Consider the following 25,550-nt stretch of genomic DNA (forward strand, 5'->3'; position numbering starts at 1 on the left):
ACTTATGGATTCAAGTAGTTCAAGGCTGGTTGATTTTGGTGAGATCGATGCTGAGTTTGAAAAGATGAGATCTGATGGGGGTTCAGGGATTTCTAGCTGAGTTTCGCTTACGGTTAGTCCGGTTTCCCCCTCGTACAATTAAAGACTTCTATGATATCTTCCGAATCTTGGAATAGCTTTCGTATTTTATTGTCTTTGCTGAGGTTTTAAAAATCGGTTTCTGGTTTTACTAAACATTTTATTGCAAAGTGAGCATGACTGAATGAGAGTCTTGTATTTATTTATATTAAATGCAAGAGCTATTTGACACAAAAGACGTATGATTTTTTGGTACTAAAGAAAGAAAGATCTTACAATTCTCTTATCATCCTGAGTACTTTTTATTTCATTTTCATACGCTTTTTTTTTTTGTTTCTTTTATTAATGTCGCTACCTAGCTTTTAAGTGTTGTCTTATCTTTTCGTAGAAACTGCAAACGCAACTTAAAACTCAAGAAATGTCGTTTCAATGTCTTTATATACGACGAAACCGTTGAAGGCGTCATTCTAGGCGGTAATAATGGTTACCCGAAGATATTTACTTACATATATGTATTAATAAAAATGTAACTGTAAAAGGATTTTTATTCTCTTACACTTCACACAGAGTTGTATTGGCCACATAAATAGTTGGTATTAAATACTCATATTACCCGTATGTCACACTCGCTTGCGAGCATTCAAAACTAAGTATGTGCCGCGTGCCACTGATAGGAGAAGTTGGCGGCATAAGCATTGGCAACAAGCATGTCGACGAAAAGAGTTAAAGTAAAACAGAAAAAGAAGGTGAAAACTAAAGAGTTTAATGCCAGCAAATGGTGGAGGGAGAGCGTGAGGCATGGAAAAAAATTAAGTGACGGAAAATTGTGTGCGCTCACACACACACACGCACGCCCTCACAAAGAAATGTGGCAACACAGACAAAGTTGTTGTTGAAAAAAAGCAGAAGAATCCTTCCAACTGGTTAAACAGCCAACAAGGAATACGAGCGCCTCACGTCTCACAGGCTTCCACCCGCCTGCCGCGTGCACACACATTTTACGATTTGCTATGCTCACCATTGCGGCATGTCCATTGTGACGCGTCTACATGAATTCAGTGCGGGATTATGGGCGGATTTGTGAGCGACAACTCAAGGATGAAGCAAGACAAGAAAAAAGACAGAACAACAACAAAAGCAACAACAGCAAGGATGACAAGAACAAAAGCGAGTCCATGAAAGCATTAAGCATTTATGTGTAAATGAATGTGTGTGTAACTGCTTGCCGCAATAACCGCCAATGCCATTCCCGACGCCTTGAGCGCGGTTATACGCACGCACGCACACACCAACGCTCTCTCTGATGCGCTTATAGCGCACCGCACGTCGCGCTTGTAGTTACCATTGTACACTTGTTCTCAGCTTTTTGGTCATAAATCTACCAAATTCAACGCGTTCGTCTAACGCGCACCCCATTCCGCACACTCACCGCCATGTAACTCCTTCTTCAACTTGGGCGGCGAAATATGCGAGCGCGCGACACAAAATGTTGCAGCGCGACGCGTTTTATTCATAGAATCTCGCTGAGTATGCAATTATTGTTTTTGTTTTTGCTACTCTAGTTGTGGTTGTTATTTTCTTGTGCTATGTGAAATTTGTATGCGCCTACGCATGTATGTATGTATTGCGGTGTCGCCACCGATTGCTGCCATAATAACGAAATTCCCAGAGGCCATCGCAGACAACAAGCGCAGCGCTCGAGCTGGGCTCCTCAGCTGTTTAAATGCGCGCAGATACCATTGAATTGCTATATTGATGGCGGCGTTGGTGAAGAAAAGGCGTCTCTGCATGTATGCGTGTGTTGTATGCGCGCCCCGCAAATAGCTTATGAATGACATTTTGAAGATCGGATTAAATGTTTTGCGCTTTGTGTATCGCCAATATTGTTGCACTTGTGTGCGCTACATTGTTGCTGCTGTTGCAGGTTTGGTTGCATGAAAAATGATTTAGCTGTTAGTATATTAAAAAGTTTTGGCGCTCATGTTAACTGGAAACAACTTTAAATCGATGTGGCGAAGGGTGTGACCAATTTAAAGAATTTTTTTAGTTTAACTGCTTGAAGGCATTAAAATTAAATTAGTAAAAGGTGATAGTAGAATGGCGCTACTAGTCTTGAGCTCGATGACTGTGTGCTCCAGGCTGGTAAAGGAATGACAGTTCTCGCTATCAATTACATCGGATCACTTTGCAATCAGACTAGTTTGGGTACCTGGCCACAGCAGAATCGCAGGAAATTGCAAGGCTGCTGAGCTTGCTAGGCTAGGTCCTTCGGTCTCCCCAACAGTATAATGAGAAGGTGTAGGAGCACCATTATCCTCTTGCAACTTGCTTCTGGATGAATGGGTATCATATGAACTGAGCAAGCACTGGATAGTCACTAACACCTGTTTTGTTGCTAGATCTTTCTGGCTCAAAGTAAATCGCATGAGGTAAAGGGAACTATTCGCCCTCAGCAGGGTCAATCTTTCCCTAGTCTTATGAGTCCCATCTCGATCAAACTAAAAATTTTACCTGATGCTAACTACAGAAGATGTGATGTTTTTTTGGGCATCCTCGCAGATTATCGGATATAGAAGTAAAAAATGTCCGGAGATTTGTGTTAGGTTCTAGGCACTTTGTCGATTCTTAGATTTAATCGAGAGGATTAAATTTGTTGGCATCACAAAGGACTGTCTTCAATGGTCCAAGTGTGTTTCATTTTAGAGAACAGCCTTCAAACCTAACCTAACCTAACCTAACCTAACCTAACTTAACTTAACCTGACCCAATAACCCGTCTTAGTTTACTATCTAACTTAGCACCTCACTCAGTCAGCCTCCTTACCCCTTCACCTTTTTTCACTCTTTCTTCCATTACTTCTTTTTATCTCTATGTCTCTCTCTTTCCTTTCTTAAATTTTATTTTCCTATTATATATCTTTGTTTCTAGTTCTTTATCTCTTTCTATTTCTTTTATTTTTTATTTAACGATCATTCCTTCTCTCTTACTTTCTTTCGTTTCCATGTCTCTCTTTCTCTTCTATCTTTGTTTCTTTCCATACATTTCGTCATATCCCTTTTAACTAAGTAAGAGGTTTTATGTTTAAATGTTAACCCAGAACTTAGACTTTTATTAGACCCTGTTCATAGTAGTTTTATTATCACTCTCAAACTTGAAGCTTAATAACAGGCTTTTCCTTTGCAATAAAAACATTCAATTTAGAGGAGTGTAATGATAAGCGAACAAGTAGGACCCCCCAATGTATATCTATCGGTTTATAATGACTTTGCTATGGCAGCGATAGAAAATCAGATGTCCGAGAAAATTAAAATTTAAAGTCTCACTTTCGTACTAGTTTGGAAAGAGAAAAGCCAAGACCATCAAATTATCTAGTTATCCATAAGCTCCGATATTCAGTTATATATTATATACGAGTTTTTGCTTGTTTTAGGGGTCAAATATTATCATTACTTGTTTTGGTTCAGTTCAAACTAAAGAAACTTAGCACATGTGACTTAGGTAGGGAAGATAGTACGAAAGATAGTTTTTTCGTCATTTAGTCTGAATTTAAATGGATTTACTAGGCGGCTTCAACCATCATTAGATATTCGACGTTCTTAAACTACTAGCTTGATTTTGTAAGCGCGTTTGAAAGTTCCTTAAGGAATCCCACATTAATGTGAGACTAATTGATAAGAGGGTAGCCCTCCTTTTTATTTAATAGTTACCAAAGTGTGGTTAGAAATGCAGCATCGGTCCGTTTAAAGCTCTCTCAACCAGCGTAAGGCGAGAATAGGTGTGGTAGAGTTGCCAAAGTTCCTTTGTTCCTCAGTTAAACTTCCTTCCCATTGTAAACACGAACTCGTGCTTCATTTCTTATTTATTTAATCGCATACTTGCTGTAGAGCATTTCCATTTCCATTTCATTTTTCGTTTTCCTTTTCCTTTTGTCATTTCACACTGCACGCTTTTTTGTGCGAATTCATGTGGTGTGTGCTTACATTGTCTTGTTTTCACCGAATTTTTTCACTTGCATTTTTTCAAAGTTGTTTTTCTCTCTTTTTTATGTCCCGCACAGGAAGTTGCACTCTATGGCGAGTTCACGTTGCGCGAAACACTAATCTACTTCGGTACGATTGCGGCTATGACCCGCAGCGATATCGATGACCGCACGGAATTTTTGCTGAAATTTTTGAATCTGCCAAATGGTTCGCGGCAGGTGAAAAATCTCAGCGGTGGCCAACAGCGACGCATGAGTTTGGCCGTTGTGCTGTTGCACGAACCGGAATTGCTGATACTTGACGAGCCGACTGTGGGCGTCGATCCAGTCTTGCGGCAAAGGTAATTGAATAGTCTGCAGCACACGCGCTCAGGCATTTTGCATGCATATACATAGTAAATTTACCGTTTCATTTTTTTTTCGTTTTCGTTCTGCTTGTATCGCCTCTAGTATCTGGGATCATCTGGTTGATATAACGAAAACTGGAAATACAACTGTGATAATTACAACACATTACATTGACGAGTGCGCACAGGCACATGTGGTAAGTTGATTAGAGTTTGAATATTTCAAAAATACCTAACTTTATTGAGGTTAAGGTATATTTAAACTATTTAATAATGGTTATTAAATGCAAAAGACAACAGAGAGAAAATTATATGCAGGACTTCCAATGCCTTTGAATAGTAATCTCGAGTCTTTGGATTTAAATTAAAATAATGCAAAAAACAAACACATTCATTTGAGGGACTTTGGTAATGTTCGTTTTTGGTAGATAATAAGAATTGATTGACCTACGGACATATTCTCGTATGAGCCGTGGTGTGACTAAAGGTATAACAATCATATGCAGAATGACTCAATATCTAGATGAACTTACTAATTATAGAAGACTATCTATTGGGAGTCGAAAAAGAAAGGCAAACTGAGAATGAAATGCGAATGTGTGGTTTAAATCGGTGCCCGTTTGGCTTTTATTACCATCGCCCTTAGCACTTAAATTTAAAATTGAGCTCGAGGCTGAAAGGCTAATGAAAAATAGTTGGCTGAACGAGAACTTCGGAACAGGTTGGCAGTCTATAAAAGGTCTCAAAGTTGGTTCATCGAAGTCAGCCTCTACAAAACTATAACTGTTAAGGTCGATGGGTTCATTAAGCTTAAAAGGATATCAGTTTTGTCCACTTTCTATGGATCTATAAGATTAAGAAGGGAATTCCCTGTGCAAGCTTGTATTTATGTCATCATAACGGTATGAGGCACTCTGATGACATCGTTTTTAAAGATAACTATCAAACCATAACCCAGGTTGCATTGTCTTACGATAGGCGAAAATCGAAAATTATTCCATAATGGGGTTTTTAGAATTGCCAGATTTATTGAATTAAGAATTTATAAACGGCAATAAATTTAATATAATATGTGCACAAGGGATACGGCGAGTTAAAGTTTACTACAAGAAAAACTATTTAGGGAGTTGCCACCTGATTCGAAATAAAATTATTTGCAAATATGAAATTAGTTGAATAGACTGTGATTGCCACTACAAGTGTCATCAAATATGAATATAGATACATATATACGATGGTATGGTGTTGCCACCTTTTCTAAACTTGCAAATATGCAAGGGCGGTTTGAAATATTATAAGTTCAAATAGCGGCAGTGAGTATAAAAAGTGCTTGTGTGTTTTTAATGAAAAATGCTTTTATGTTGTTGCTACCTATTTTGGAACACAAAAAATAATATGTGATTTCTAATCAAATTAAAATCATTTATGAGGAATATGAAATATAAGTTTATAGTATAAAATTTATAAGTTTATAGTGAAAATGATTTATATATACAGCGTTGCCACTTGTCTACGATAAAATTCGATATAGTTTAAAAAATTATCAATTTATGGAAAATTTATTAATTTTGTAACCTTTATACTACTCAACTATTTCTACAAAATTTAGATAATGTTGCCATCTGTCTTGAAAATTTACAATAATTTCAAATTGTTTTTTTGTTTATCGGTTCAAAATTATTAAAATTTAGTAAAAATTCTGAATAATGTTAGCAACTACTTGCAACATAAAAATTTAAAAGTTTCTTTTTTTTGTGAAAAGAGGCTTTAATGACGCTGCCATCTAATTAGAAATGTTGCCAGCTAATTTTCATTCAAAATTTTTGTAGTTATTTGACATATTTGTACTGTATTTTTATTAAAGTAAAACAAATAAGACTTTTTCATAGCTTCGAGTTCAGTTATACGTAAACTGAAATGAGGTTGCCACCTTTATTGAATATTAAAAAAAAATGTTTTTTCTGCTTAAAACATGTTTTATTTATATGGTATATATTTCTTAAAGAGTGTTTAATCAGAAAATATTTCATGACGTTGACACCGGGTTTAAAATAAAAATACTAAATATTGTATTATATTTGAAAACTAAGAATTTTAGAAATTTACAAAAATTTTCAGAGTAAAAAAAATTATTGGTGAAAAATATCGAAAATTGTTTATACTGTTATTGCAAGCATTGTCACTCTAACCAAAAATAGAGCGCGTTCACCAGCTGCGAAAAATTAAAACACACACAAAGAACATGCCATCAATGCGGTGACACATCAAATTAGACGCGAGCAAATTTGCGCCACCCAAAACAAGCTGAAATGTTTTCCTGTTTCACAGTAGTTTACCGGTAAATACGAAACTAAATAGTTGATACCGAAATTGATAGTTAAATAGATTTGCTGCGCCACCACCAACAACACACCAACTACAACGGGGGCCCCTGATAGTATGCAGTGCAACTTTATTTGCGCAAAAATCAACGAAAGTGTAGAAGACACAACTCAGCTGTTACTTGCTACTTTAATAGTTGTATATATGGATATACATATGTACATATGTATGTATATGTGTGTATATTTATATAGCGCAAAACCCACCTACGGTACACAAAGAGTCAGTGGCAATTTGCGCGTAGTCATCACTTTCGGCAAGCTCACAAACAAATGTATGCACGAAGCTAAATGTAAGGGGGCGACTGTCACACACACACACTTACACATCAACATGCATATAGAGTAAAAGCGCGCATAAGATTGTTTTAAGCATTCATAGCCTTATGTTTGTTCGGTTATTTGTATGTATGTGCGCATATAAGTAGTAAAACGGCTGACAACGCTAAGTACGCGTGCCGCGTATGGGTTTGCTGCCAGGCATAAGCATATATCGCTATCACTGTTTGTTTGTTTGTACCTTTGTGTGCGTGTGTTTGTGTTGAAGTCTCGCGACGACACCAATGAGACACTACCCATGCATAGATACAACAATCAGGTTGTCATTGTAACAACTCGCTGGCACACTCTACGCCTAATCCCTGGTTCGTGAAAACGTATATCAAACAACGCACTAGCGTATGATACATTACGAATACGGCGTGTATGCCCATTGGCATTAATGCTGCTTAAGCTAACTGTATGTATGCTGCCAACGACATGCTGCAATGCTTATGTGTTTGTTTGTACGCAAATATATATATGTGTGGTTGTGCGTTTGAATATACTTGTGTGAAGAAGATAGTACTTTTGCTGGCTTTTAGCTTTTGGCGCTTACAATGTGTGCCCGAAAACTTTCTATTGATATTAAATTAAGTTGGACGGAAGCCGGAAATTGTAAATAATGTCAATTTCTATGCAACGTAATCCAGTACAAACTTAAGGATTAACTTTTATTTATTAACAGATTTACGCGCAGGCCGCGTGAGTAACAACTTTTTTGTTGGTCTGCTGGCGGCGTGCGGCGTTAGTTACACCTTAGTGTGGCAGCACTAAAATAAACACATATACCATACATATTTACAAATAAACAAACATATACACATACTTAAATACACATACTTATACACATACTTAAATACATATATACAAAAGTCAATACCAACAAATCTATAGCGATTATGGTAGACGAATACATCAACATACACACATACACTTACTCATATAAATAACATACATCCACCCTACACTACGTCTTTATTGTTGTTGTCTGTGTTACTTTTTCGGTACTTATGTTGCGCATCACAACAACCAGTCAGCCGGCGAAAATTGCTCGCCGTTACAGATGTGTCCTTAATTAAGTATTTCCATGGTTTTTGCAAGCGTTGCGTTAAATTTTGTGCGTATCAAAGTAGTGAATATCGAAATAAGTAAACGGTTTGCCGCTATTCTTATGTGGTAGTCGGCGACATGCGTTTGTTTAACCCTGCTATAACTAGTGCGCAATTTATATAAGAAAAAAATAAAACTTGTAAAGTGGCAAAGAATAATTTAAGTAAAAGTAACAACAAAAAAAACAGTAATAACAAGTAAGGAAAGGCTAAGTTCGGGTGCAACCGAACATTTTATATTCTCGCAATTTATTGCAGAAATTTTAATAAGTTAACACCCAAATTTACCTATAAATTCGGCACAAAGTTTAATAGAATAACGAAAATCGTCCTATATAGTGTATGAGGGCTGAGGTTTCCTGAACCGATTTCATTCATCTTCATCAGCACTTAATTTCGCAAAGATATAGTATCTCACATATTAACCAATACATATATGTAGACTAAAGCGCACCGTATTTTTGAAAAACCTATAATTAGGTACATGGGAGCTAGGAGATGTTATTATCCGATTTTAATAATTTTTGGAACAGAGAAACATTATTAGAAGAAAACAATTACCTCTGAATTAAATTGAGATATCTGAGAGATTTACCCATATTTTCGGTTAAAATTTATCCTTAGGCGATGAGTTCAACATGTCCGATATCTAGGGTCTTGAAAAGTTTTAGTCCGTTTTGAACAATTGAAGCCAGAGATGATATGTACTATTTGTGCAAAGTTTTATTCCGCTATCTTCATTGGTTCCTTATGTATACATTATAAAGTGAAGGAATCAGATGGATTCAAAATTGAGTTAAATGGGAAGTTGTCGTGGTTATGAACCGATTTCATCAATTTTTCACATGTATCATGAGGGTGTCAAGAAAGTATTATATACCGAATTTCATTCAAATCGGTCGAGTAGTTCCTGAGATATGGTTTTTGACCCATAAGTGGGAGATGCCACGCCCATTTTTCATTTTGTAAAAAAATCTGAGTGCAGCTTCCTTCTGCTATTTCTTATGTAAAATTTAGTGTTTCTGACGTTTCTCGTTAATGAGTTAACCCACTTTTAGTCATTTTCAACCTAACCTTTGTATGGGACTGTATAAGGAAATGGCTGAAAAACACGACTGCAGAAAGTTTAGTTTATATAGCTTTATTGGTTTGCGAGTTATATACAAAAAACCTATTTGAGGGCGGGATCACGCCCACTTTTCCAAAAAAATTACATCCAAATGTGCCTCTCCCTAATACGATCCTATGCTCCAAATTTTATTTTCATAACTTTATTTATGGCTTAGTTATGAAACTTTTTGTGTTTTCGGTTTTCGCCATTTTGTGGGCGTGGCAATGGTCCGATCTTGCCCATTTTCGAAAGCAACCTCCTCAGGGTGCCAAGGAATACGTGTTCCAAGTTTCGTTAAGATATCTCAATTTTTACTTCAATTTCAAGTTATCCGTTGCACGGACAGACGGACGGACGGACGAACGGACGGACAGACAGATCGGATTTTGACTCGTCTCGTCACCCTGGTCATTTTGATATATATAACTCTATATCTAACTCGTTTAGTTTTATGACTTACAAACAACCGTTAGGTGAACAAAACTATAATACTATCTTTAGCAACTTTTGTTGCGAGAGTATAAAAATGACAAACGTAAAGCTATAAGATGGTTTAGACTATATGTATAGATATAGTCATATAGATGAGGTCGGTATAACCCAGTTTCAAGGCAACAACTTACAGTGTCACTCATGCTAAAAAAAGACACCATGGCGTATACGTAACCTACAGCGTCACTCAAGCTGCGAGAAATCAATTCGGACACCGTGTGGTATACGTAATTTCAAAACCGATTTTCTGCATATTGAACAAATCAATTTTTTCGGAAATTAGGGTCATTTTTCGAAGTTACCCTTCAAATTCGAAATATTCGCCTTCGAATTTTGAAATTGAGCCAATAATAAAACACTGTTTCGACGTTCTAACTTCGACTTTTTATCGCGTCTGTCATATAAGCTTGACGGAAAAAATGTATACACCATAGAAATAGGAGAAAAATATAGATTAAATCCTTATTTCCGATTTTTTATTAACTGCATCCTGTAACTAATAGCAATGCTTTTCAATAAGCTTATTTTCGAACTTCAAAGCAAATATTTAGGTAAGGAGAATAACTTCGAAAAACTGTTATATTACCTTTTATATTCTTATGACCCAAACTCTCGAAAAAAGTTGGTTTTACTCAATACCCTGCCGAGAGTTGTACAGTTGTTTGTGTGTACAGAGAGTCTATAAAATATTCCCTTGGAAACCTCTATTATTTGGAAACATAAATATTGAACATACCTTTCCAATATATGACTGGCTGGGGAAGATGTGAATATTCGATATATGAGTTTACCCGAAAAGATGATATTCATTAAAAATATATTATATTTAGATCAGTGTCATCAAAGATATATAAATAAACTTTTCGAAAAATCTAAATCAAAGAAGCTATAAAATAGGTTAGTTTTAATTCATACTTTCGAAATATGACAGTGGGTCATTCGTATTCGGAGTTGTCAAAAGAGTCGAAGAGTGCCAACTTCTAGTCAACAAGTCCATGCTCGTACAGAAACTGTATCTTAAATATACTACTCTGGGTATGTATAAGTGTCTACATTAATTTTCTCTAGCCAACAGACCCGCTCCAATATTTGCAAATGAATCACAGCTAATTTAACTAACTAAGACAGCCATCAACAGCAACCACTGAACCAATTACGAGCCTATTACTACAAAGCCATCGAAACACGCTTTAGCAGGGTTAAATATAACTGTTTTCCTCGTAACTTCAAGCAAAGTTCCTTTATATCTTGCTCAATCATTTGCACAATCACACTGCCGCACGTTATTCAGATCTATTCAGTTAAAGACTTCTTTCCTCTGCATTTTCACTTGCTTTATTTACTCATCTTTCTTTACGCTTTTCGTTTGGTTTAATTTATTCTTGGGAGTGTCTGCTCATGTTCAAATGGTAATCAATTATTGTAGTTAATTTCCGCACGTCGCATACAAACGTATCAACGTACAACCACACGCTTAACTGTTATCTACTGATATGTAACGGTATTATGCACAAGTTGAAGCTGTGGACATTCAAGGAATATTTATAGTGAAAATTTTAGTTAAGCGTCGGAACGCACGTACAAAATTTACCTATTTCTAGTTCAATAGTTTCTAATAAGAAAGAGAGAAAGCAATATATGTATGTATAAAATAACGGAAGAGAAGAGCGATTGAAAGGTTTCGGAATACACAGTGTATCGATTTCAGTTAATGTGTAATTGAAGAGGATTTACCCGAGGTAAGTTCGAGCGCGTTAGTAGGTTGATGTACTAGATTGTCTAGACATATCATCAGATCCAGACTGATCCTTGGATCAGAAATGCTGCCGAGTAGACAGAACTTGGCCTGATAAAAATCAGGGTTCAATCCGTGGACACGCCTGAGGTCTGGAAGACCGAACAACTGCGCGAAATCTGATGAGAAGATTTCTTCACTACCATATCTCCCAATTACTCGAGCCCAATGCTTATTTTATCTCCTAAGGTATACATTACTTGGGTTACCTTAATTCTATCCGATCTTTCAGGTACGGACTCATACTAAATTGTCTTCCTAACATGTAGAGGTTATTTGTTGATCATATTTGCGGAATATAATATCAAATCACCAGTATTTTGTAGGTACAAGCCAGTAAATTCATAGTAGAGCTTCAGGAAGCAGCTCATTTCTTCTTTTTAAATTTGCCTATTTCCGCCTGCTAATACAGATTAACTGAAGCCAAGTTCTTTTCCAAACCGACTTCAACGCATCTTCTAACAGTTTTCTAATATCATTTTCTTTTCACTGGCGGCAGGTTCGAGAAACTCATTAGAGTCCAACATTCTCCGATCTTTCCAATAGTATAAGCACCACTGAGCGCATATATCATATTTGGTTCATATTTAGGTTCAGTTCCGGGAAGAATTACCGATTATGTTTTCTCAACTGAAGAAGATTTGGAGACGTAACGATCAACACTATCTCTCTGTAAATACTTTTCTAGCAAAAAGTCGAGATTTTCTTTACGACAAAATCAAGAAGAATGAAGGTCCCACTCATTTTCAGGAAGTTTAGATCGGCTTGGAATGACATTACCTGCGGAACGATTCCATCGCGCGTTATAGATATTGTGGTCTGATCTTCCCTCTGAAAAAGATCGAGCCATTAAACTAGGCATCTCATTCATCTAATCTCTGCCGGAATTTAATAGGATCTGTTGAAGACTTTCTACAGCTTGAATATATTTGGTCTGAAGTTTAAGGGCCCTAAACCAAGATCTTAGTCTTTATGGAAGCACATTACGACTTTTGCAAACCTCATCTATAATCCAAATGGATTTCGACATTCCGATTTCTTCGCGAACTCATTCAGTGATTAAAACAGAACACTGTACAAAAGCTACGCCAAGCTACTAGGCTGCATTTATACGGTTTATCTAAAAGTTAAGTGAGTTCGAGTGCTGCATTTGCGAGTTTGCTTGCCGCCGAGTTTCGCTAACTCAAGAGTTAACTTTTCCCCTTTATTTCTGTTTAGTCAAAAGAGTTAAAAGCGAGCGCACATGCCACACGCTGGCGATACGTATCTATGTACAAACATACAGCTCACTCCCCACATACATTTCATGTTTAACTGACTGACCAAAATTGATAGTCGAGTTGAAGTTGTGTACAATAATTGACTGCGGCAGAGGTCAAACCGAACTGCACAATGTGGTTTATCACAAAGTTTACTCGGCCGCAAGTGGCTAACTGGCCAAAGCACACACAAAGTTGCATACGAAACTTTGACGGCGCATACAAATATTTAGTCACGAGCGTTATGTGCATACAAATTTAATCTCACATACTAATTTAGTTTATTATTAACAAACTAGAGATACTAACAAATAGATATGTACATTTACTCAGGCAGCAAGTAAATAGCTACAAAATTGGTCAACTGAACTTTTTCTCTCGAACTTCTCAAAGTTTTTTCATTTGTTATTGTTGTATTTGTTTTGTCATTATTAGATCGGCCTCTTGCGTGGCGGTCGCATGCTTGCCGAGGAGGCGCCCACCTTTTTGCGTCAACAATACAATGCCAGCTCGTTGGAGGAAGTCTTTCTGAAGTTGTCTGTACTGCAAAATATGGGACGCCGTCGCCGTTCGTCGATTGCACAGGAAATCGTCGAGCAAGTACAAGTGCCTGCGATTACGAATCCGGCCTTGGATATGTCCGACGAGCATAATACTGCCGATATTTCGGGTGAATTCGGTGACAACATCTCGATGAATTCGGCGATACGTGATCCGATAACGGCGGCTGAGGTGCCGGCCTCACCGCTGCCAAGCGACAAGGAGCCGCCAACAACATTAATGCAACACTTGGATGTAATAAGTTCGCATCATATGCGCGCCTTGGTATGGAAGAACTATCTGTGGATGTTACGTAATGTGGGGTGAGTTAAAATAGAAATTAGTTTTTTTTATATTTAAGTTTGGGGTGTAACGATTGACGGAAAACGGAGCAGAGCTCCAAACTTCATCACTAAGTTCTATAAGCTAGAGGGATTCAGATAATTGTAGCACGATCTACCCTCGCGGAAAGCCAATAGCTCTGACCGTTCTAAGGAAAAAGTACTGGAAACCAGCCGAGCTATTGAAGCTTTTTGCGATTGATCTGAAGACTGGTGTGTGGAATTTCAGGAACCGTGGACTCTTTTGAAAAAGACTAAAAAACTTATGAACTGGATCGTTCCAATAAGATTGACTATTGGGTTGTAGTCTACTGCAGCATAAGTAGAACTAAGGTTGAGTTTGCGAAACTAACTATTGGAAAAGTCAAAAATCTATCGGCAAAGTAATAAGAAATCCTTTCAAATATTAAGACAAATAGTTAAGACTAGTCTACGATATCCTGCCATTTTATATTTATTTAAATTTCTTTTTTCTCCCTTTCCCAGCATAATGATGTTCATAGTCGCCTTGCCGGTTGTGCAAATCATACTCTTCTGTTATGCTATTGGCCACGATCCCACCGGTCTCAAGTTGGCTGTGGCTAATGGTGAGCTCTCCGAACAAATGGTAATTGATCAATTCTGTCCAGTTTTCCCGGGTTGTAATCAGACGCATTTGAGTTGCCGTTATCTGGACATGTTGAAGACAAATAAGAGCATGCATGTGGTGAGTTTCGTAGTTTAGCCACCAATGCATCTGCTAAATTTCGCTTATTTTCAGAAATTCTTTCAAACCGAGGAAGCAGCCAATGCAGAGGTACGACGCGGCAATGCATGGGGTTCACTGGTTTTCGATAAGAACTATACGAGCGCATTGAATGAACGCGTTGAAAGCGGACGTTATGCCGAAAATGCAACCATAGAGGCTTCGGATGTTAATGTGCGCTTGGATATGTCAAGTGAGTCAGGGATTTACTTTCTTCTCTTCTGCTCTTCTGATCCGTCTTGAGCAGCGTAGATCAAACTTGCAATTGTAGATCATACAGAAATTTGTCTCTCACTAACTTTTAATTCTTTCTTCATTCTCCGCACAGATCAACAAATCTCCACACTACTTTATCGTGATCTACAGTATACCTTCTTCGATTTCGTCGAACACATACTGCACGATTGTGAACTTAATCCGAAGATTGGCCGCATACCTGTCGACTGGCAGAAACCAATCTATGGCACGCGCAATCCGAATTTCACCGATTTCGCTGCACCTGGCGTCATCTTAACCATCATATTCTTTCTCTCAGTGGCGATCACATCGGGTGCTATGCTGATCGAACGCAATGAGGGCATGTTGGAACGCTGCCTGGTGGCTGGTATCACCGGACCCGAAATACTCTTCTCACAAGTGCTCTCCCAATTCACTGTCGTCGTATTACAGATGACCTTCGTGCTTATCGTCGGCTTTGGGTTCTTCGATCTCACCAACGAGGGCAGCATGTGGCTGGTGATTGCGCTCTGTTTGCTCAACGGCTTATGTGGCATGTGTTTCGGTTTCGTTATCGCATGTGCCGTGGACACAGAGCGCACGGCTACTTATGTAGCGATGGGTTCATTCTTGCCAATTGTCATGCTGTGCGGCATCATTTGGCCCATTGAAGGCATGTATCCAGCATTGCAGTTCATTACGTTCTTCTTGCCATTGACCAAACCAACTGAGTGTATGCGTTCGATATTGCAACGTGGTTGGGGTTTCTCGGAGCCATCGGTACATAACGGTTTCATCTCGATATCCCTCTGGGTGTTGGTCTTTTTGGTGTTGAGCATATTATTCCTCAAATTCAAAAAGGGCTAAAAGAGAGCGGCCGCATTTTTGTATGTGTGTGTGTGAGACAGTGAGCGAGAGAGAGGGGTAGAAGGAAAGGGAGAAAAGGCGTAGTATATGTGTGTTTGAGAGCATGTATGTGGTTAGTATGCGGTAGCATATTGCGTTATTTTTCGGTTATAGGGTGGTTAAAAGGCAATAGAATTAATTAAGTTAAGTCAAGTCGTTTTTAAAGTGTTGTGTATAATTCTTTTTCGATTTTCACCTTTACTTCATTTAACATATTTTTTTATTTTATTTTTAATATGTTTTTAAATGTTTTCTCTACAATTTTAATTTAATTTCCTCTACCGATAGTTCTTTTTGTATGTAGTTGTAAGGCTAAAGGATTTCATTGTATTAAACATATGTAAAAAATATAAAAATTGTATTTAAATGGGTTAAGTAAGATAATAAAACAACAAAAAATAGAGAAAAAATTACAAAAAATTAAATAATAATAATTATTTGTATGCCAATTTACTTGTACATCACTTGTATACATGCAACAATTTTTATATTTGTTTATGTATATCAATGCCAACATGTTACATGTATGTTTTATAACGGTAATTTATGCAAATAAAATTTATACACACAACATTGATAACGGTTTATTTATTAAACGCGATATTGCTGTCACAATGCTGGCTATATTGTGTGGGCGTGGGTAACGGTAAGTTACCCATAATTATACAAATTATGCTGATTTAATGGACGACAACATGTTGATTTATTGTAAGCCGATCCACAAAAATAACAAAATCTCTTCATACATTATTTTCTACGCATTTTTTTTTTTTTTAATTTTTTGTCTTTTTTTTTTTTGTAAATAAAACAAATATTTCACATTTGCAATTTACGATTATTTGATGATAATTCCGAACTAATTGCTGAGATAAATTATTGACATTTAATTGCATCATTTTATAGTTTCATTTAATATTTAAAGCGGAGATTTATGGCAAAAATGACTTTTCGACAAATAAATAAAAAATACAAGCCTGTGTTTTCGAATAGAAAATGCTGAGATATGTTTTTTTATATGATAAAATTTCACTGATATGAAACTGTTATTTCCGCAAAATTTGGTTATACTGCGTTTTTGAGCCAAAGCTTTAAACATATTGGATCTCAGTCATTCATATAACAAAGCTGGGCTCGAAATATGGAATGGATGTGGATTTGAAGCAATTTTACAAAGGCCTCTAGGGGTTTTATCAATTATTACCAATAACAGAAAGAAATTATGTATTTAAAACTGTCAAGAGATGAACTGAAGTGATCTCTCGTCTCAGGTTCAGCTTGAACTTCATTTTAGTTTGAAATAATTGACAGTATACCTAAGCTTCATAGATAAAAGTCTAATGCTCTAATTTTCAAAGTTCTTAGCCAGCTGAAAGCAGAACTGATAGCATCAGTTCACGAATAAAACCAAAATACCTCAATTTCAACTTCCCTCGCTCAGCGGTACAATGATCTCGCCATCCCACACAGCTAAGTACCTAGGGGTAGAGATCGTTAGTAAACTCAACTGGAAAATTAACATGATATGAAAAATGATAAATAATGCCTGAATGTACACTGCCGTCATTAAATCAATCCTTACATACGCAGCACTAGTGTCGAGGCCAGCATTAAAGAACCAATACAACATCAAAGAGCTAAATGATATATAGAGAGCAGCCTGTGCAGGGATTACCTGAGCCTTCAAGTCGTGTCCTACTGACGCGCTTAACGTACTTATACATTAACTGACGTCTTAACTAGGAAAACAACAACGTTTTCTGCTATAAGAATAAATGAGCCAGGTGGTTGGAATCGCAAGTGTTATGGACACAGCGAAATCTTGAGCCAGCTTACCTTAATACCAAATAAAATAGACTATACCCTCCCCAAGTTTTATTTCAATAGTCAATACCAGGTGAGGATACGCTCTAGATGGAAATGGAGAAGAAGTACAGTTGTTGAGGAGAATATCATCTCAATATATACCGATGGATCTAAAATAGATTGCGGCGTAGGGACGGGAGTATACTCCAAGGATCTTGACATCTCTCTCTTTCCTTCTAACTAACTCATCAGAAAACTCCCCCTGTTCCTAATATGTGTTCTCGGCCACAGGAACACTTTCGGAAACGAAAAATCAGACAAATTGGCAAGGACAGGAGCTTCTCAGGATGTATCCGAAGCGGAGAAAATATCATGTCCATACACTATCAAGCGAGATTGCTCATGAAAGATGGAAATATACAATCAAATGCAAAATAGCAAAGGATATTTGGCTTGTATATGACAGAAAAAGAACCAAGGATCTATTAAATAGATCCAGTAAAAGTATATATAAACTAACAGCTACCATAACGGGGCATTGGCCTATTGGAGAACACGCGCCTAAAATGGGTATGCAATAAACTATATCTGTCCTGCAAATTAGAAGGAAATATGGAAACGGTTTTCCACTTTCTCTGCGAATGCCCAGTCCTATCAAAAACCATAAATAAAACTGGGATTCATTAAGCACCAAACCTCGAATGGATGTTCACAAAAGGTATTGCGAGATAAGTAGTTTCATTGAAAGTAACAAATAGTTTGATGATGAAACGAGGTAACAATATAAAAGTCCATCAAAATGGCGCATCTTGAGTCGAAATGCCTGCACTTCTAACGGGTGATTTTTTTGAGGTTAGGATTTTCATGCATTAGTATTTGACAGATCACGTGGGATTTCAGACATGGTGTCAAAGAGAAAGATGCTCAGTATGCTTTGACATTTCATCATGAATAGACTTACTAACGAGCAACGCTTGCAAATCATTGAATTTTATTACCAAAATCAGTGTTCGGTTCGAAATGTGTTTATCGACAAATTTTGTTCAGCGATGAGGCTCATTTCTGGTTGAATGGCTACGTAAATAAGCAAAATTGCCGCATTTGGGGTGAAGAGCAACCAGAAGCCGTTCAAGAACTGCCCATGCATCCCGAAAAATGCACTGTTTGGTGTGGTTTGTACGCTGGTGGAATCATTGGACCGTATTTTTTCAAAGATGCTGTTGGACGCAACGTTACGGTGAATGGCGATCGCTATCGTTCGATGCTAACAAACTTTTTGTTGCCAAAAATGGAAGAACTGAACTTGGTTGACATGTGGTTTCAACAAGATGGCGCTACATGCCACACAGCTCGCGATTCTATGGCCATTTTGAGGGAAAACTTCGGAGAACAATTCATCTCAAGAAATGGACCCGTAAGTTGGCCACCAAGATCATGCGATTTAACGCCTTTAGACTATTTTTTGTGGGGCTACGTCAAGTCTAAAGTCTACAGAAATAAGCCAGCAACTATTCCAGCTTTGGAAGACAACATTTCCGAAGAAATTCGGGCTATTCCGGCCGAAATGCTCGAAAAAGTTGCCCAAAATTGGACTTTCCGAATGGACCACCTAAGACGCAGCCGCGGTCAACATTTAAATGAAATTATCTTCAAAAAGTAAATGTCATGAACCAATCTAACGTTTCAAATAAAGAACCGATGAGATTTTGCAAATTTTATGCGTTTTTTTTTTTTTTTAAAGTTATCAAGCTCTTAAAAAATCACCCTTTACCTATCTAGGCAGCTGAAATTCCTGTTCCTTGTGGTTTGGATTGAGTCGACTCTCATGTGTCTTGTACGTGTTGTGTCTGCGGCAGTGGTATGCAGAAAGTGGGTAATTGTAATAGAGCTTACGACAATTTCGAACCGTTACTTTATGGAGTGCGTTGGACAGGAGAATACAGTGATTTGTGACGTCATAACCGAAAGAAAGAGGACACCTTCTATTTATAATTACCATACAAGTTCGATAGTTCAAATGGTTGCGAGTCAATTATTTTTATTTGCTAAATACCGCTATTGAATACGATAAAGTGGCGTGATAGAGTACATTCCTGTAACTTACATTTTCATATTGCGAAGCAAATATACACTCAATCAATCGTTATATCCACCAAGAGTATGCTACAAAAGCGCATCGTATATCGAACTCTTCATCTCAGTTAGTTAGTTAATCAAAATCTTTTCAAAAACAACCAAAAAGTTATTTTAAGTATCAACTTTTTGAAGTGCGGTCAGCTATTTGCATAAGATAATTGTGATTTCGGTACACTCGTGACCAACATGTGAGGACTTAACTGCACACACTAGAGAACCATAAACATAATTAAGTGTAAATATGTATGGACTAGCACTTGAGTACTTAGAAATGTACATGTCTGCTACAAAAATTGGTTGAAATCAACCAACACAACAGACACAGATAAGCCATCAAGCTGTCAGTGTGGTTCCAACTGATTTGCAGAATTTTTCAGATTTCAAAAATTTCAGACACATTTCCAATTGAAGTTTCTGCCACCTTTTGACTTTGACCAATATTGGTTAACAAAGTTAGCTGCTGTGGCAATGTAAGAAGTGCAAAAAGTTGAAAATAACTTTATTACTGGCAAGTGTAGCATTTCCGATTTACAACAGCAACAATAAAACGAAACATGCAGAAAAAGTTGACAGCCCAAAGCCACTTAGTCCACTTCACTTACATCCAACTCATTGTGGGTGAGTGACAAAAATGCTGTTAAAATTCGTTATGTGCAAATCGATGTCGATAAATATATGCATAACAGTTAACTGACCAGTTGGAATTTCATTAACCTTTGAAAGCAATTTCTAAGAATTGCCGTGGATTGTGAATCGCATTCCTTACTCATAGAGTATCACTGTCACGAAATCAATGAGCTTTCATCGTGAGTTGAGAGAGTCAATGCAGAGAGAGAGAGATAAGTGAGTAGGTAAATACCTCTTTTGCGTTGTATAACCCTTTCCTGGTCTATATCTATTTTATTATGTCAACCCCTTTGATTTGTTTTCTTTTTTTGTTTGATTCGCCACTTTGTCAACTTGCTTTATAGAGAAAGTACTGTGTTGTCACCTAGTTATCTTACCACGTGAGGCCCTTAACACTTAAAACAGCCAAATACTGAACTTGTAAATTCAAGAAAAAATATTCTGAATATTGTTAAAGTGTATTACAACGTTTTTACATAGATCTTCTTTGGAATCATTCGAATAACTATTACCTAAAACACTTTTCAAAGAGAATATAGCTTTGTTATAAATTATATGTTTCGTTCAATAACGCACGATGAAAATCTTGTGATGAATCTGGACTGAATCAGCTCCATCTCTCAAAATCCAAGGGACATACCTATGACCAACGATTCGGCTAAATTGAATTATTTTTGACCACATCTAAAGTCTTTTGGTATATAAACCATTAAGTAGTATTTCAAATCATCAATAAAATAATACCAAAGTTCTCTTCTTCTAGTGGTCACAATTTCTCCAGAATTTTAGCCATATACATACGAGTATATCAAAGACAGGGTCTGAAGGTGTAATAGGCTCAATCTGTAGAACTATTTTTGTTTGATTTTTTAAATCTGTGAAGTTTAAACATGAAAAAACGAAATACATAAAGAGTCCCAACCCAAAATAAATATAGATATATCATGCTACCTTTAAACAAATTACTTCTTGTACTAACAAACATTGAGGTCGCATATGCTTCTCACCGTCTGATGGCTGCTCAAATAGTAGGTCGACATTGTATATTTGTCTACCAGCTCAACCCTCACTGACAATTTGCCTCTTCATTGCCAGGGCATTTCGACAAGTACTGTTCTGTAAGTCAATATTTATCTCAATATTAATAAACACATACCTCCCCCTACCCACTTTAACTACGCTTACGGTGCGTATCGGCCTTTGTATGACAGTTTATTGGAAAATGTGTCCTCACTATCAAATTATTATTGTTTCCTTAATTATTTATTATTAAGAACTTCCAATCGGGTGCAATTTGTCTATATGTATTGTGTTTATACTGCCACAGTCTGAAGTGTGATGCAAAGTGGACATTTGCAAATTACTTAACATACACACACGCACACACATAAGGAGGAGAAGACTAAGAATGAATGTGTGAATATAAATTTTTGGCATGTTCACAACCACAGGCGACTGTCAACGTCAATATGCAAATTTCGTACAAATTTTCATCTACTCGACGACAGCAATGTTTCAACCAATTTAATGCCATGTTATACTATGCATGCACGTATACATGTAGATGTTTGTATTTATGTATTGGCCTATGGGTGTCTGTGGAAAAGCAGGCATTGATTTGTATTCACCTACATACATATGTATATAAGCCAAGTAAGTCACTCAGTGGCGCTTTATCGAGTAGGAGTGCTCAATGCTACCAATTTATACATATTATATTATATTCGGGTGGTTCTTAAAAGCTCTAAGGAAGGAATTTGTTCAATATCAGCCTCAAAATCGAGAAGACTTCACTTTCCTCTCCTTCTCTCTCTCTCTAATAAAAAAAGTTAAGTTGACCACAACGTGGCTTACCTTTGGACTACTCTAATCATCGTCAGCCAAGTCCAAAATCAATGTTTCCTATCTTCTTTTGAGGATGCGACGAAACCAGAGGTTTGCGTCTTGACATTTTTGAGCCCACTAATAACTTTACAAACTACATTTACAATGTTGCCACCTGTTCAAAAGTTTTTCTGCGATTAAGAAATATAAAAAAAAACTATTAGTGCTAAGAGGTTTGAATAAGTTTATTATTATAATAATAAATATTAATTTTAGAGGTTGCCACCTGTTTCAAATATATAATTAAATAATTGATAAGCAAAACTACGTTAAAATATATGGTTATGCAAATTTAAAAAATTCATAATGATTTGTTTTCAAAAATATTTAACTGCAGGGCTGCCACCTGTTTACAAATTTTTGTAAAAATAAATTAAAAATTATACACCACAATATTAGCAGCTACAAAACTTAAAATTTTTATGAAGGCTTACAATTGAAAATATTTCTTTAGGAATGTTACCACCTGTTTAAAAATGTTAATGAAATGAGACCAAAAAAAAGAATTGTTACATTTTCGTGTTTCGATCAAAATAAACTTAATAAAGGTTGCTGTTGAACATAATTTTTCAGTAGGGTTGCAACATGTTAAAAAATTATATACATACTATTTATTAAATAAGCGCTTTTTACTATATACATATTACTATATATTAACATAGGTATCGAACTGATTCCGTACACGAGCGGAATTTGCCGAGTCTAGAAAGACAAGGGATTTTTAAGCGTCCAATTCTCTAACTGCTCAGCTAAAGAAAGAAACATTTCAACAGCCGAGATTTTATAATTTATAAAAACAAAAAGTTAAAAATTTCTGAATATTACTTATTAAGAGAAGACAAAATAGTTTTTTGATGCTAAATATTGAGTCAGATGGATCAAATGTGCTGGAATGAGAATTAAAATCCTGACATACTCGGCGGAATGGTTCATTTAACTCGAAATTTGTTCTAGAAGATTTTAGAAATAATGGTCTAAACTGCCTAGATGAACGCAATGGGACATTAAACTTAATATCAGACAAAAGGAATGAACTACAAACTAAACCATTCAGAAGTTTAACTAGTTATATTATACCAAGCATTTATCTGCGACTAGTGAGTGTGGGAAGATTTATAAGTTTTAAACGACTAGTATACGGGGAAGATTCAATCTTGAATCCCAATGTAAGTGGCCTAAAGCAAAAAGTAAAGATTGTTTTTGAACGGACTCAAGCTTATCAGAATGGGATTGATAGCTAGGATTCCATACCACAGAACCATACTCCAATATAGGCCTTAGCAATGTTGTTAAAAGAATTTTAGTAATATACGGATCACTAAATTCTTTCGACCAACGTTTAACAAAGCTAAGAGCACCTTTAGCTTTTAAGACATTTGAATTTACATGAGAATTAAAATTTAGTTTAGGGTCCATAGTTACTCCTAAATCAACAAAGCTAAAAACTTGCTCTAAACTGAAGTTATTTATTACATAGGGAGAAAGATCAACAGTTCTACGGGAAAAGCACATCGTTTTACATTTTTTAAGATTCAGCGGCACATCATTTTTGTGACACCAAGTAACTAAATTATTTAAATCCGATTGCAACTCAGTCCTTTCGTTATGAGAAGTATATGATTTAAAAAGTTTTACATCATCCGCATATAATAAAATTTCTTAAAACTTAAACGCAAGGTATATCATTAATAAACAGCAAGAACAGAATCGGGCCGAGATGACAACCTTGTGGAACGCTTGAAGTAACACCAATCGAATCGGATAATGTATTATTAAATAAAACTTGTTCTTTTCTATTAGTAAGATATGTGGATACCCATTCAAGAAGTATTGGTTGAATTGAGTGGTTTACTCTATCGAATGCTTTACTAAAGTCTGTATATATAACATCAGTATTCTTATTATCCCTAAAACCCATTGACACATGGTTTACGAAGTCAAGCAAGTTTGTTGCTGTAGATTTCCCTTTACAAAATCCATGAGAATCTGAGAAAATTAAATTAAAGGTGAGATTAAGAAAGTTATTTGATCAGTGACAATAGTTTCAAAAAGTTTGGGTATAGCTGACATTTTAGCTATCCCCCTATAGTTCTCAACAGATGATCTAACTCCACTATAAAAGAGTTTTTCAACATAGACGGAAAAATACGAGATAGGTTGAAAAGCTTAGTTAAGAGCAGATAGATATATTTTGCACAATTTTTAAGGAAGCTTGAGGGAATCATATCAGTGCCATATTTAAACGAATTTTTTAACGTAACTAAATAATTTAGACATCTGTTTCAGAAATAATTGGTGTATTAATTATAGTACTCGGACATAGCACTGGAGGATGGGGAGTTTGAACAATAATTGGATTTGAAAAATTCTGCAAACATATTAGAAATAATATAATTGTCGCATGACATTGTTGATTTATATTTCATCGCGGACGGAAAATTAGACATCATACGTTTAGAGTTAGCGAAACCATTAAACAATTTCGGATTACAAATAATATTATTTTTTACTTTGATTATGTAGTTTTTATAACATTTTTTGTTAAGTTCCGCAAACTGTCAACGCAATTTAGAATATTTTAAATAGTCAACAAGAGCTCCAGTTTTTTTATAAAGTTTAAAAGCTGGAGCTTTTTTATGTTCTCGCAACAAAGTTGCTAAAGAGAGTATTATAGTTTTGTTCACATAACGGTTGTTTGTAACACCCAAAACTAAACGAGTAAGATATATGGTTATATATACCAAAGTGATCAGGGTGAAGAGTGCAGTTCAAATCCGAATGTCTGCCTGTCCGTCCGTCTGTCTGTGCAAGCTGTAACTTGAGTAAATATTAAGATATCTTGATGAAACTTGGAAGACGTATTTCTTGGCACCATAAGAAGGTTAAATTCGAAAATGGGCGTAATCGGACCACTGCCACGCCCACAAAATGGCGAAAACCGAAAACACTTAAAGTGTCATAACTAAGCTATAAATAAAGCTATACTAAGTTTTTTGTACATATCTCGCAAACCAATAGAGCTATATAAACCAAACTTTCTGCAGTCGTTTTTTTTAGCCACTTCCTAATACATTCCAAAAATGAAAGAAATCGGATCATAACCACGCCCACCTCCCATACAAAAGTTGGGTTGAAAATTACAAAAAGTGGGTTAACTCACTAGCGAAAAACGTCAGAAACACTAAATTTCACATAAGAAATGGCAGATAAAAGCTACACTCAGATTTTTTTACAAAATGGAAAATACATCCCAATGATATGTTGTGAAAATAGGCCAAATCGCTTCACACCCACGCCTACTTCCTATATACCAGAACTTTGAAGACAATCTGAATCGTTTACTTTACAATATATAAAGTAAGTACTAGTAAAGATATCGGTGCAGAACTTTGCACAAATACTATGTTAATAGTGTGGCAGCCCCATTCTAAAAGTCGCCGAAATCGATCCATAGGTTTTTAAGGCCCCTCATATCGAACA

At 36.4% G+C, this 25,550-nt stretch overlaps 1 protein-coding gene across 4 annotated transcripts in view; it reads left to right on the top strand.

Moving 5' to 3' along the window:
• LOC105217189 (ABC transporter G family member 20) overlaps window positions 1-16,182 on the top strand; it is a 148,146-nt gene extending 131,964 nt beyond the window's left edge. For all 4 annotated transcript variants that reach the window (XM_054225936.1, XM_054225929.1, XM_054225932.1 and 1 more), the window contains exons 6-11: window positions 4,136-4,398; window positions 4,508-4,601; window positions 13,308-13,735; window positions 14,240-14,459; window positions 14,514-14,691; window positions 14,827-16,182. In XM_054225936.1, coding sequence (XP_054081911.1) covers window positions 4,136-4,398; window positions 4,508-4,601; window positions 13,308-13,735; window positions 14,240-14,459; window positions 14,514-14,691; window positions 14,827-15,581 — 1,938 coding nt within the window. In that variant the 3' untranslated portion in view covers window positions 15,582-16,182. The remainder of the gene's footprint in view (window positions 1-4,135; window positions 4,399-4,507; window positions 4,602-13,307; window positions 13,736-14,239; window positions 14,460-14,513; window positions 14,692-14,826) is intronic.
• Window positions 16,183-25,550: the final 9,368 nt, after the last annotated feature.

Source organism: Zeugodacus cucurbitae, chromosome 2, assembly GCF_028554725.1.
Source record: "Zeugodacus cucurbitae isolate PBARC_wt_2022May chromosome 2, idZeuCucr1.2, whole genome shotgun sequence".
Classification (NCBI taxonomy): domain Eukaryota; kingdom Metazoa; phylum Arthropoda; class Insecta; order Diptera; family Tephritidae; genus Zeugodacus; species Zeugodacus cucurbitae.